Genomic DNA, 15,141 nt, shown 5'->3' with positions numbered 1-15,141 from the left:
TGTGTTTCTTTTGTCATTTATTTTATTGGGGAACTGCAACACAATAAGAATCAGAAGAAGGGAAATGAGCCAACCACTTATAAGTTAGAGATGATTATAGCTACTTTACTTGGCTGCCTGATTTCTTCCAGGAAAAATTGTTGTCTGAGTGAAATTCCCAGTGTGGACTGGAGACAGACCCCTCTAGAATAAAGCTAGCAAGCTGTCAGCTTTGATGAATTAGCTCTCAGAGTTCACTTTATGCTTGGGCCACAACTTCAAAGTTTTACTGTTACATTTATGAATTTAATTCGTTTTGTCAGTCTACCCAGAAATGTGTCAAATCTGTCACAGATCACACTGACATTAGATCTTTATTAACATATGCTTTCCTAGTCACAAAGTCTTTTTGGGCAGGACTCCTGGGTCATCAGGCGGGCCTGGGAGCGGCTGGGAAAGGGTCTCCCGCCCACGATCGGCCCCCGACCGTGATTTCACACTGGCTGGCCAGTTAATGGCCGGCCAGCATGAAATGCACGTTGAAAGGCTCAGTGCTGCCAGGATGGGGGCAGGAGGAGGGCAAGCACTGAAGTCTGCGCAGGCAGCGGGGGAGCGCGCAGTGAAAGCTCCCTGAAGGCAGAGAGCTGCCTCAGAGGGCTGAAGCATTTTAAAATCAAAAATAAAGACGTGGAAAATCTGGAAAAAAGTGTCCCCACATCGGACTCACTCACATGAACACAAACATAATAAAAATTATGTCAAAACATTTTTTTAAATTAACTTTGGAAACCTCATCCCGCCTATGGGTGAGGTTTCATCAAAAATGCAAAGGCCACCCGGCCGATTCGCCCACCCACCAACCTTAAGGTTGGATGGGCAGTGAAAAAGCTCTTAATTGCTGGTTTAATGGCCTTAATAGGCCTCTAACTTGTCAGCAGGCGCACCACCGACTCTCGCCCGCCGGTTGAAATATCGCGCGAGTGCACAACAACATCGGGACCCTCGCCCGACATCATCATGCACTATTTTACACCCGATCGGGTCACGCCTGCCCACGGGACGTAAAGTTCTGCTCTTTATGTATCTCATGAAAATAATGGCCTGAATTTTTCCGTCGGCGATTTAGGGGCGGGGCCTGCTCGCCGACGGGAAAAATGATGCGGGATGACGTCGGGAGGAATCCCTGACGTCATCCCGGTCCCTTTAAATTTTTAGGAAGGTGGACGGACATCGAAATCAGCTGTCCACCCGCCGACCTGTCAATGGCCAATTAAGGCCACTGAGAGGGTAATTAAAGTAATTAAAGACCTGCCCGGCCCACCTTAAGGCTGGTGAGCAGGCCAGGAGCCCCAGAGGGCTCCTGATAATACATGAAACCTCATCCACAAACATGTCTGTTTTTAAAAACTTTAATACATTTTATGTGATATTTATTAACATGTCCCATCTCGTGTGATATTGTCACATGAGGGAGACACGTTAATATTTTTTAAATTTTTCTATTTTTAATGTTCTTTGGACGGTCACTAATCTCCCTGAGACAGGACTTTGTCTCAGGGAGCAGTGCACTCTTTCGCTTGCATGCGTGAAAGAGCGCACTTTGACAACTGGGGATTCCCTCCCTCATGCACAGGAATCGCATAGCGCTTCCTGTCGGGCAGGCTGCTGGGCGGATCTTAATTGGCCCGCCCACTCAAAATGGCGGCAGGCCCTGTTTCGGTGGCGGGGGTCAACTGTCCGCTTGCCACCGAGCCAATGGGGCCCACACGCCCACCAAGGGCAAAATTCTGCCCAATGTTTCAGATTGAACCTAAGTAGCTTGTTATGGACGTTTGGAAATAATGTGGGCATTTAACAGTGTAGCAATATTTAAATGATGTTTGGACCTAAGCCGGGATTATCCAGCCCTGTCATGGAAGGACACGCCGCAGGAGATTCGACGGGAGATTTGGCGGCCAGCCAAAAGTTTGCTGACGTTCGGCAGGACTGGATGATTCTGGTGGCAGGCAGGGCTGGAAAATCCCGCCCATAGACTTCAAAAAGTAGTAAGACATTGGCCTTGATGTTTACAGGGAGATGTTGGGCGCGCAGGCAGGAGGTGTAATGCCAGAAAATTTAACGGCAGGAGCTAATCTAAATTTCTTTGAATCCCAGCCACAGACAGCCAGATGGATAGGCTGGCTGGCTGTTGGGCAGAAAGGCCTGTGGCATCAGACCGCATTGGGGACCTGAGAGCAGTTAGGGAGGGAAGAATCATGCATCAGAGGGGACATTGAGTGGACGTTGTCCAGGAAAGGTGGGGTGGGAGTCAGAAAGGCGGGTGAGGGAGTTGGAGTGATTGTGGTGGGCGAGCAAGATCACAAGGAGGTTAGCAGGTTTGCTTGGTGGGCCAGGGAAAGCACTCCTGCTCCTTCTGGCCCACAGTCAATGCCAGAAACGCACTTACTCATTGGATCCAGCCTAGGAAACCTAGCCTACGAGTGCGATATCTGATGCAGATCTAAAATCTGAAGCACATAACGTCATTAAAATATTTAAATTAGGGACCCGCCTCCGGAGAGCAGGTTAGTCACCTGGCCTCCAACCGACTTTGTTAAAACCGGAAGTGTCCAAAAATTAGAAAAACAAGAGAGACAAACTAATACCAGGAAAGAAAAGGGAAACAAAATGGCGGTGGGGGTGGGGGGGTGGGGGGTGGGGTGGGTGGTGGGGGGAAGAGAGGATATGATCTCAAATTGATTAATTCAGTGTTGAGTCCGGAAGGCTGTAAAGGGCCTAATTGAAAGGTGAGGCGCCGTGTCCCTCAAGTTACATTGAGCTTCATTGAAATGCTGCTAGAAGCTGAGGACAGAAACGCCAGAGTGGGAGCAAGGTGGGGAATTAAAATAATAAGTAACTAAAATAACAGGTCATTTAATCAGTTAAAGCTTTTATTCACTCAATATATTTTAGTTTTATTAACTAATTGATTTACCTAGTTTTAAATTATTTATTTCATAAGGTAACAGTTATATTTTCTATTGCCCTAGCTTAAAAAGCAAACATGTAATGCTTACCAACCAAATCATCTATCTGCTCTCCTTTGATGTCACTCCTTGATTAATTTCCACATTTTCTCCCTGTCTCTCTTTTTTTTCTCTCTCTCTCTTTATCCTCACCTGCCATTCTCAGTTACTAGTTCCACTGTCACTGTGCTTTCGAGCTTCTGGTCTTTTATCTCTACTGCTCTCGGTCACTAGTCCTGCACTTATTGGGCAGAATTTTCCAGCCCCGTTTCAGCGGGGACAGGACCATAAAATGCGGCGGGCTGTTATAAATCCCATTGACGACAGCAGGAATGTGAAATCCTGCTGTCGTAAAATTCTGCCCATTGTGTGTGTCGCTTAGTGGCCATATCCCTACTCTTATTTCTGTTTTGATTTTGAATGCCTGTAGAATACTTTCCTGTTTCTTTTTATATTCCTTGCTAATTTAATTTCCTAGTTTCTCTTTGTCCTGCTATAATGCTTTTACTTCTTTCCTAACCTTTTCATGTTCCTCTTTGTCATGTTCTCTTCTGTTATTCATGTACTTAGTATATCCCTTTTGCTTTAGTTTTAATTTTGTGATTTCTTTAATCACTCATGGCATATCATTATTGGTTAATTTGTTCTTGCTTTTTAGTGGGCTACATTCCTTTGGGGCTCTTGATCGCTGTTTTAAATGTTTTCCACTGCTGTTTTATCTCCATGTTTGTTGTATTTTTTTGCAGTTTACTTTCCCTTGTTCTATTCAAATTCACTTCAAATCAGTTTTTTCCAATTCATTATGTTGGTCTTTGTCTTACCTATGTTTTTCTCAATATTTATATTAAAAATTATGTTATGATCGCTATTGTCTCAATGTTCCCATACACTTTCTTCGCTTATCTATTCTGGTTCACTTCCTATTAGTAGATCCAGCAGTGCTCCCACTCTTGTTGGGTTTTTTACACACTGGGTAGCAAAGGAGTCCTGCATTCATTGGGAAAGCTCCATTCCTTTTGCCCCTTTCACTAGATCCTCTTGCCAGTTTAGCTGGCTGTAGTTAAAAACTCCTATGATTATTATTCTATGTCCTTTATTCATTTCACATATTTGCTTACATATTTCTTCCTCCACCTCCTTTCTGCTATCAGATTGTCTGTAGTATGTTCACATGAACCTGGCCAATTCTTTTTTCATCTTTTGTTTCAATCCATATGGATTCTGCTTCTAACTGTGTTAGTTATGTCCCTTCTATCTACTGCAATTATGTTATTCTAATTAGTACAGCTACCCAATCCCTTCTTCCTTCCCTGTTCTGTTTGATTATATTATAACCTGTAAAACTTAGTTGCCATTCCTTTATGTGGCTATGTTTCAGATAATCCTACCATATATGATACCTTGCTATGGATTATTGTCTCCTATTGGATCCTGTAAATTGCTGATACAGCGGCGTACAATTTGTATTTAATACTTGTTCCTTTTGCTTTATTTTTAACAGCCTTTTACACCTCTCTTTATAACTATGTTCCTTGATATAGGCAAATAAGAAATAGGAGCAGAAGTAGACCATATGGCCCATTGACCTTGATCCGTCATTCAGTGCAATTATTTTGGCTTCAGCTCCACTTTTCCCCCAACTCCTCATATCCTTTGATGCCCTGAGAGACCATAAATCTGTCCATCTCAGCCTTAAATATAATCAATAATGGAGCATCCACAACCCTCTGAGGTGGAGAATTCCAAATATTCACAAGCCTTTGAGTGAAGAAATTCCTCATCATCTCAACTCTAAATGATTGGCCCTTTATCCTGAGACTGTGCCCCCATGTTCTAGATTCCCCAGCCAGAAAAATCAGACCTTTTTATGTTGCCCTTCTTCCTTACCTTGGTCTGGCTTTTGCTTCCGTTCGAACTTCAAAAGTCCTGGTTTTGATTGATGATGAAGTGAATCAAACCTCTAGGGAATGTAGCGTGTTCATTTTCCAACTATACCACTGTAGAAAAGAAACTCTACCAGTAAAAGTCATCAGGTATAGTTGCATAAATAAACTGATTGGCGTGCCAACATTGTCAGGGAAAACAAATATATCTGTTTTCATCAAGTACCTAAGGAATCCAGGTTTCCCTCCCAGTAGGCTTGTAGAATGAGGCACATTAACAATTAGGTCACCAGAACTTGAACACTCTCAAAGCAATGTTGCTGTGGCTCTGCCACAAAGAACATCTGTTTACTTACTACCTGTAACGACAGTGGAATCCGATGTGAAGACAAATATAATGGTAGTGTCCGTCTGAACATGTGTATCACCATTTTACTCAGACAGGACAAAATTCACCACGAGTTGAATCCTTAAACTGACTTGAAAGCTCGCAATCTTGATAACTTCAGATTATGAATCTAATTCAAATTTCACTTGCTTGATATGTAAAGATTCATTGCGCGGAATTTTATCAGTGGCACGCCATGATGGAACCAGAATGTGCGCCACTTCCACTGTCTTACTTTGTCCCATTTCTCACACGATTACAATTAAAATTTAATGCCCCATTGGGGCATGCGCAGGAGACGTGTGCGATTCCGGGGTGGGGGAAGCTTTTCAGTGGTGAAAACTGCCATCAGCTGACAATGCTGCAGGTACGGTGCGGGCGGGTTATAAAAGAGCCTCCTAGCCAAACAAGGAGGCTCTGCATTACAGCCAAACTTTCCTCCCCAACTCCATTGCCATTTGCACAAGACTTAGTCAGAGCACAAAGATGGCATGGGTGTTTTTTCAAATTTAAATTTCACTTGTGAATATTTCACATTGCATTGGTTTCACTTTATCCATGTGTGCAATTTTTTTTTAAGACGAGCTTGGTCAGAGATCTAATTGTACTGGCACACATTGATGGTTACAGGGGAGTTCGGAACATTTCCTTTATTGCAGATGTGTTTCTTTTTTTGCTCCCTCTTTATTGAATATCCGTGTTAGTGTCCAGTGTTGTACACGCTCACTCTGTGGGACGTGGCTGAACTTGCAGGCTCAGCTGGCCTTCCCTTGTATGTACAGTAAAGGAGATTGTCCAAGATCACTTGATATATTGTAAGTGAACTCAAAGCTCTGTAAGGACTCTGCCAGTCAATACCCTGAGAAGGTCCCACTTTTGAACAGTACTGACCCCGCCATTTAGGCCCTTCTTTCTTACCTTGACTGACTGTCCCCACAACCTCCAGGATGCTAGGCCCTTCCCACTTCACTGCCCATGACCCCATCCTCTGTCCTCCCTTGGGTCTCTCTTCCACTCTTCCATGCACCCAAACCTCAATCTTTCAACCGCCACCCCTCCCCCCCCAACCCACCCTCACTCTTTCTGATCCCAAGCCTCCATGCAAGACGCCTTTCTCCTGCTCCCATCTCTTGTGCCACGGAGTTCAGCAAAGAAAACCGCTAACCTTAGACACAACTGATAAAAGCCAACAGTTGCATGCCACCTTTAAACAAACAAGAACCAGGTGCCATGAGATTCTCATGTGCCACTGATTTTATCTTTAAAACAGGATATAATTTAAACAGGTTTTACATTAATGCATATTCATAGCATGCAAATGCATTACATGTACGAACCTGTTACAGGATGGTGTGAGGCCCAACACGCCACAAGGCACGCCACTGACTTAATCTCTGCATCTCAACCTGCCATCAGGAATTTGATATTTCACATCCCTCTTAATTCAGTCACCCCACACGTCTCCTGCTTGTGGGATCCATAAAATCTCCTCCATCACATTCAGAAATAAATCCATTAACAAGAACAGTTTGCATTTATGTAGCATAGTGCCTTTAACATAGAAAAATATCTGTATCATCATCAAGCATTACATATCTGCTAGCACAAAGATTTTGTTCTCAAGGTTGTCAGTTGTAATTGCAATAAAATGCTCAACTTAACCTACCAATTCTGTGCCTATCTTGTACAACTCTAACAATCTGGACTCAATTAGAGGTGTACAAGGATTGACAGGAGGGAATTAGAAAGCAATGATACTATTAAAAACAAACCCCAGAAATGCTGGAAACACTTAGCAGATCAGTCAGCATCTGTGAAAAGATGTGGAACCTTCATCGGTATGAATACACAACTGGTACACCTTAAAAGAATACAGATGAATAGCATTTAAAAAGGAACATAAAGGAATGTGTGTACACAGCTCACACACACACACATACTCTTACAGTTTAAATTTGGAGTATTAGGTACTGAAAGAAAATCAGGCAATGCACAAGGACCATTGATGAGAGATGTAGACTGAGGTAAGGCAGAGGTCATGTCTGTGTAGAGGCCCACAGCCTAGTTAAAACTTCTCAAGCTCTAGCAATGAAGCAGAAGATGCCAAAACTAGGTTTTCAAAGAAGAGATAGGTACGTTTGTTGTCAAGTTTTAGTTTTCTTTCCATACTAATTTAAAGTGTATGTAAATATTACATTATAAATTTTATTTTTAGAGGTATATATTGGGTGAGGTATTGAACTTGTACTGTATAGCAACTCAACTAACTTTGACATTTTTTTCCAAGGATGTGGATGGTCACTTTTTTTCTCAGTGGAATTGTTTTCAAATCCATAATCCATTCTGATTAATTGCCTTTATATATTTAATTTTTTTTCTATTTCGCATACTTGGTGCACTTCAGATGCAATGGGCGCATTGGCAGACACAAATCCTTTTCTGGCCCCATTGGCATTAGGCATCATGGCCAGGGTGGGGGGATGGATAATATGGTGAGAAGGCCAAAAATTTGTTTCACGCCATTGTAAAACCAGTTTGTGATCGTCTGCTCCGCCCATCAACGGTGGGCTGCATTTCCCGCTGTCGCGCTTCGGAAACTAATTTGAAACTTTAGCATCTCTTTGTAAGCCCTGCTTGCCAGAATCATCCCGCCATGCTGGACCATCTGGGCACATTGGCACAATTGCAAGTCGATGTATTTCACAACTATACATAAGCCACATGCACCTGTCGAGATGCACTTCTCTTAGGACTTAAAGTTTTGTTTGCCTACCTTGATTTGGGCAGCACTCGCAGTCATCAGTGCCAGGTTTCGCAGGCAGCACCACATGCTGGGCTCATGGGCAGATATCCAGATCAGCTATAAGGCGAGGGTGGCTTTTCAATTGTTGCAGGGTTAGGGTTTGCTTGGGGAAGGGGGAGAAGTGGCTTCAAGCAGGGGAAGAGGCTGCAGGGTGATGGGTTACCCCAGGGTGTGTGTGATGTTGATCTGTGCAAGTGGCCTCAAGATGGTGAGGGCTGAGAAGGACAATCTCCAGAGGAGATGAGGCTAGATGGAGATGTGAGGGTGTGTGTGAGAGAGTGAGTGGTGATGCCCCTTGAGCTGGTAGTGAGAAAGTGCCAATGAATGTGTGATGGCCATGTGAGTATGTGAGTTTAGAGTAATAAGATGGTTGCCTTACCCTGGTGACACGGATGAGATCATTCATCCTTTTTCAGATGGCTGACCTCTTGTATGCAGCATTGGCACTGACCACCTCTGCCAGCACCTCCCAAGCTGGAGTGGTGAGACTGATGAGCCTCCTGCAGCTGGAACAAGGGTGCAGGACATTGCAGCAGGCCTCCACGGCATCCAGAATGCATCCCAGGAATCTGTCACTGAATCGGGGGACTGCATTCTTCTTGGCTTTTGAGGTCATGTCTTCACTGGAGCAGTCCTGGGCGGCAAGCATTGAGAAGTGTGCATGCAGCTGCAGTTTAAATATGGCGCCCTGCATGAGGAAGTGATGAGGTAATGGCATAGTGGGCAAATCGGAGGCCAGCGAGACAGCATGTTTCCAATGGCTGAATAATTAATGAGGCAGGTATTGGATGATTTGGCGTGATAACCCACCATTGCGGCCAATGGGTAAAACAACTTTTTTCCTGACTGCTATTGCACTTTGTGAAAATCTGGGATGATTCTGCCCAGTATTCTTTAGTTGTAAACATTAGCATTATGTGAGATGTTTAATCTCCCACCGATGATCACGTTCCAAATTACACAAACTATAATGAGTGCCATATATTCTAAGCAAGGTTAAACCTGGAATCTTAGTTAGCAAACCAAATATGTTAATTAATCAGGCTCTGTCTACAATGCGTATCCTGTTGCTATTTATGACAGGTAATAAAGAAGAAAGAGGACATAACAACACAGTTGCATTGAGTTGCACATTTAGCCTTAACACTGTTTTTATTTTTTAGATATCCTTTCCCCACAGTGTTTAGCAGCTGTAGCAAGAAAGATCTGGACAGTAGCCTGGAAAAGGGAGTTGGAATGTGCCTCTTCAACATGCCAGAAGTAAAAGAGCTCTATGGTGGGCAAAAGTGTGGCAATGGATACGTGGAAGAGGGCGAGGAGTGTGACTGTGGTGAACTCGAAGTAAGGAGACATAATGCAGACTGAAACAAAAACAGAATTACCTGGAAAAACTCAGCAGGTCTGGCAACATCAGTGGAGAAGAAAAGAGTTGACGTTTTGAGTCCGCATGACCCTTCAACTGAGTGAATATTAGAAGAGGGGTAAAATACAAGCTGGTTTAAGGTGGGGTGGGGGGAGAGAAGTGAGGGTTGGTGGTGGTGGTGGTATGGTTGTAGGGGCAAGCAAGAAGTGATAGGAGCAGATAATCAAAAGATGTCACAGACAAAGGAACAAAGAAGTGTTGAAGGTGGTGATATTATCTAAACGAATGTGCTAATTAAGAATGGATGGCAGGGCACTCAAGGTACAGCTCTAGTGGGGGTGGGGTGGAAAGACTAGCAGGGCATACAAGATTTAAAAATAATGGAAATAGGTGGGAAAAGAAAAATCTATATAAATTATTGGAAAAAACAAAAGGAAGGGGGAAGAAACGGAAAGGGGGTGGGGATGGAGGAGGGAGTTCAAGATCTAAAGTTGTTGAATTCAATATTCAGTCCGGAAGGCTGTAAAGTGCCTAGTCGGAAGATGAGGTGCTGTTCCTTCAGTTTGCGTTGGGCTTCACTGGAACAATGCAGCAAGCCAAGGACAGACATGTGGGCAAGAGAGCAGGGTGGAGTGTTAAAATGGCAAGCGACAGGGAGGTTTGGGTCTTTCGGTCTGCGGTCTGTCCACAAGAAAGACCCAAACCTCCCTGTCGCTTGCCATTTTAACATTCCACCCTGCTCTCTTGCCCACATGTCTGTCCTTGGCTTGCTGCATTGTTCCAGTGAAGCCCAACACAAACTGGAGGAACAACACCTCATCTTCCAACTAGGCACTTTACAGCCTTCCAGACTGAATATTGAATTCAACAACTTTAGGTCTTGAGCTCCCTCCTCCATCCCCACCCCCTTTCTGTTTCCCCCTTCCTTTTGTTTTTTCCAATAATTTATATAGATTTTTCTTTTCCCACCTATTTCCATTATTTTTAAATCTTGTATGCCCTGCTAGTCTTTCCACCCCACCCCCACTAGAGCTGTACCTTGAGTGCCCTGCATCCATTCTTAATTAGCACATTCATTTAGATAATATCACCACCTTCAGCACTTCTTTGTTCCTTTGTCTGTGACATCTTTTGATTATCTGCTCCTATCGCTACTTGCTTGTCCCTATAACCACACCACCCCACTTCTCTCCCCCACCCACCTTAAACCAGCTTATATTTCACCGCTCTTCTTATATTCACTCAGTTCTATTGAAGGGTCATGAGGACTTGAAATGTCAACTCTTTTCTTCTCCGCCGATGCTGCCAGATCTGCTGAGTTTTTCCAGGTAATTCTGTTTTTGTTTTGGATTTCCAGCATCCACAGTTTTTTGTTTTTATCAAAATGCAGACTGAATTCGTTTCTCATTTCTGTCCAATTTAAAATTCATTCTTTGGAGATTGGTGTCAAGCTTAATTCTGTGTCAAGTTTTTTCACAAAATAAATATAGAATTACTATGCTTAGAGCCAATATACTTAATGTAACTGTATATAATATTAAAGTATATAATAGTAAATCAGTGGTTGAACAAAAGGAGTTCAAAACCCCATGTATGTTCTCAAAACCTTCATACATGAAGTAGTTTTAGCATTAACTTCCACAGTTTAAAATCCTATGGGGCCAACATGTTGCATGCTGGCCCTGACTATAATATAGCAACATTCTCTGTTACCTTTTTAAAAGAAAGTAGCAGACTGAAATGCCCAATTAGATTTTACAATAAATACATCATTCAGGATGATGCTCTCTGTAAAATCACAGTTGACTGCTTTGATCTATGCTCTATTTGCTATTAGTATGTATGTTACAAACCTGTGATTCAAGAAAGGAAATAATTGTGAATGTTACTATTCTTCCTGTACATGCCTTTCAACAAATCACTACCAAGCAGTATTGCCAATGATTTAAGAATTCTGTTGTCAAGCTGATGAGGAAGAAACCACACAGAGATGATAGGAAGCCTTTGCTACCTAAAAATCTAAATACAGTTACAATATTTAAAATGAATAATTTCTGACACAATGTAAGAGAGTTCCCTTTCTGCAAAGGACAATCCTGATACCCTTGACCCAATGAGATTATATTTTCTTGCCAGTTGAACTTTCAAAAGATTTTGATAAAGTTCCACAAAAAAGGCTATTACTTAAGTTCAAAGCTGTGGAGATTCAGGGTAAACGCTGGCAATGAATAAAAAAATTGTCTGAAGGTTAGGAAACAATAAATAGTTATTGGAGGAGTTATATTGGAATAGGGGAGTTACTGAATGGAATCACTGCTATTTCTGATGTATGTAAATGATGTGGATTTCAAAACCTGATGCAAAATGGTCACATTTGCAAATGATAACGAAATTGGTTGGGCTGTGGAGCCACAGGAAGGAGACAAAATTTGCAGAAAAGTGTAAAGTGCTACACTTGGAAGAAAAAATAGATTGCATACAAAGTCCTTAAATGGTATTGAAATAGCTAAGAATGAAGCTGAAAGAGATTTGGGAATCTAAATAGACTCAACACTAAATATATCCAACCAATCAGAAGAGCAACCAACAAAGCCAATAGTTTGTTGAAATATATAACTAATACATAACTAAAAAGTAGAGTAAGAGGAAATCATTGTCAAGCTTTATGGTGCTCTATTCAGACCACACCTTGAATGCTGCATCCAATCCTAGTTGTCAAGAAGTCATACAGGCACAAAGCACTAGAGGGAATGCAGAAAGGAGCTATTAATCCCCAGTTCTAGGAATCTAAGTTACGAGAAAGGTTTGTAAAAACCTGAGCTTTGCAACACAGGAAGGACACATCTGAGCGGTGATATTACAGGTGTATGTGGTTGTTAATGTTGTAGAGAAAGTTCACCCAAAATATTACCTTAAATTGACATAAGTAAAACTGAAGGACAGCGGGTCAAACTTGTTAATTAATTTTAGGACTAATATCTAGAAATTTCACAAAGAATGATCAACATCTAAAATAAACTTACTGATAAAGTAACGGAGACAAAAGCCCTGAAATCATTGAAGAAACAATTGAATGCTACAAGTAGGATCATTAGGATTTATCTGACTGGACAGACAAAGATAAACTGAATGGCCTTCCTCTTGTGAAATAAAACCAGCAAGTTACCTGACTATATCCTGCTAGTGGTAGCAGCAAGAAAAAGTGATGCCTTTGGCCAAGTGGCATTGAAAAAATCTATGTCAATTTGTCAGCTGGTACATTAGGCAAATGTCACACAGCAGGAACAAGCAAGAACATAAGCTTGCATTGGTTGCCAAGATTTCATGAGACAGCTGAGTAAGACACATGCTATCGTGTTTGTTGCTGTTTTTATAAATATTACGAGTTGATCAAATTATCCCATTTATGGTATTAATTTAACTATGACCACACCTAACGACATAAATGAATATCTGAGTGTAACAAAAAGGATAGCACAATCAATCATATTGAGAGGTGACTTTTTAAACAATGGCACATAAATAATTAATTCAGGTTTAAATATTTTAATGTATGCAGGCAGACTTTTGTGCTTTGTTACATAATAATAAGTACAAGTGAAAAATGTCTTCCTATTCCAGTAACTGTCCATTGCTTTGATTACCGACCATAAATGTAAATATATGGACATAAATAATCTTACCAGTTTGTTTCTCTTTTTTGAGGAGTGTGCCAATCCCTGCTGTAATGCAAGTACCTGCACTCTGAAGCCTGAAGCAGTATGTGCACATGGACTTTGCTGCAAAGACTGCAAGGTAGCTGAATCCTTTGAGAATAGAGGTTCTTTCTCTCACAAAAAAATGACATCTTTTACCTTCACAGTTCCGAACAAAACTGATCTTCGTAAATACATTCTTTAATCATGCAACCAAGTGGAATTTAATTCTTGCAGCGGGGGTTCCATCCACCAGCTGGAAACCAACAGCAACCCCACTGCAGCCATTTTTGGGATGCCCGATTGGATTAATTCCCAATCAGGCACTTAGCTTCCCACATTCGGGCTTCCCGGCTCATGTGAAGGGAATTCCCCCACCCCCGAGAAATCATGTTGCAGGAAGGATATTCCGATATTCCGTCCCCAAGAGCTACCAGCCAATTAGAGTTCCATTACTGGCAGCACCACCGGGAACGGTGGCCGCTGCCGGTACAGCAGTGTGGCCTAGACAGAGGATCGACGATGGAACCTCAGGAATGAGGTAAGTGGGTCAGGAGGTGGGAGTGAGGGCCATCAATTTGAAGGTCAGAGGCAGGGAGGGGGTTTCCAGGTCCCTTATTTCCCAACAGTGGGTGCCTCAGTTGGGCACAGAGTGTTCGGCAAGGTGGGGCTCCCCAACTAGGCCCCAGACCTACCCACTAGGATATTCTTGATGATAGACCTGCATGGCCTGATCCATGCCAACCACTAGTAAATATCAGTGGCAGTGTCTACTTAAGGACTTCGACTGGCCTCAGAGAGGGCAGGCCATCCTTGAGCCTTCCTGTCCTGGACTAAAACAGAGGGAGGTGGAAAGCAAGGTGACAGGCTCTCTACTCTGCACCTTCCCACCCAAGCACATGCCCCCTACTTCCCTGCCTCCAAACCTGCCTCCGGGGGGGCATCAAATTCCACCCATTGAATGGAAAATGATATTGGATAGAAAGACAGTATGTGCTGCATTTATCAGTTAGTTAATCGAAACGTGTTAAAATGTAGAACATAGTGTGAACAAATATAGAATAAAGACTTTAGAGATTCGATCAATGGCCCTCTTTTGTCAAAAGCCCAGTGGTAGAGTACATCGGTGTAACATTGTGCTCACTCTGGCATTTGGATCCACATTCATGATTTCTTATAGCCTGGATTGATGATTTTAGTTGGAGCATCAGGGCCAGGCTACAATCAGAAATGATTTTGGTATATAAAGGAAGTTTGAACAAAAGGTCCTTTTGCATGAAGTTTGCCTTAGATAATTGTATAAGCCTGGATTGGTTCTTCTCTAAGTTACTGCCTCTCTACAAATACAAACCCAAGGCATCACAAGTGTCTTCATAGTTCAATTGATCATTCTGCTTGCCTTTTTTCACACCTTTAGCAAAGTCACAATGTCCCATAGATGCATCCTTCTATGGGGTGAGAGGGAAAGGTGGAGGAAGCATCAATCTATGTCATCGACACAGCTATTAGTGATCAGTCATAAAGCAGCATTGGCAGAGGACTAGGAACAATGACCAGTACTCCGGAGTATAGCAATAGGATGTGATAAATAAGGAAGAAAATTAATTTTCAAATGCAAGGAGGGAATAAAACAGAAGGAAAATAAATCAGTCCTGATATTTAATGAACTTGTGAGGGATTTTATACTATCCACTATAAACAAATCTCATCTCCATTGTGGAAATACTCAGCAGATCAAGCAGCATCTGTGGAGAAAGAGAATTCAGCCAGTAAGGCCTTAGGGACCTTCCTCACCAAGACTGGAAGATGTGACAAATTAACAACATTTAAAAAGGAAGGCAGGAAGGAAGAAAAGAAATATAGCAAAGAAATAGAATGGCCTGTGAAGTGCTTGCGTGGAAACAGGAGATGGTAAATGGCAGAAATGATAGCAGAAACCAGAGTGCAACACATTTCCAAATTTCTGAAATATATTGCCAGCACATAAGGCCCACTGCTGGTGCTACAAAGGTGGAAAATTGCCCT

The 15,141-nt window shown here is 42.4% G+C and overlaps 1 protein-coding gene across 3 annotated transcripts in view; it reads left to right on the top strand.

Moving 5' to 3' along the window:
• The window catches only part of LOC121290177 (disintegrin and metalloproteinase domain-containing protein 12-like), a 450,435-nt gene that overhangs the window by 365,864 nt on the left and 69,430 nt on the right, over positions 1 to 15,141 (top strand). For all 3 annotated transcript variants that reach the window (XM_041210433.1, XM_041210431.1, XM_041210430.1), the window contains exons 12-13: positions 9,222 to 9,399; positions 13,127 to 13,216. In XM_041210433.1, coding sequence (XP_041066367.1) covers positions 9,222 to 9,399; positions 13,127 to 13,216 — 268 coding nt within the window. The remainder of the gene's footprint in view (positions 1 to 9,221; positions 9,400 to 13,126; positions 13,217 to 15,141) is intronic.

Source organism: Carcharodon carcharias, chromosome 17, assembly GCF_017639515.1.
Source record: "Carcharodon carcharias isolate sCarCar2 chromosome 17, sCarCar2.pri, whole genome shotgun sequence".
Classification (NCBI taxonomy): domain Eukaryota; kingdom Metazoa; phylum Chordata; class Chondrichthyes; order Lamniformes; family Lamnidae; genus Carcharodon; species Carcharodon carcharias.
This window is presented reverse-complemented; position numbering and strand designations above follow the sequence as displayed.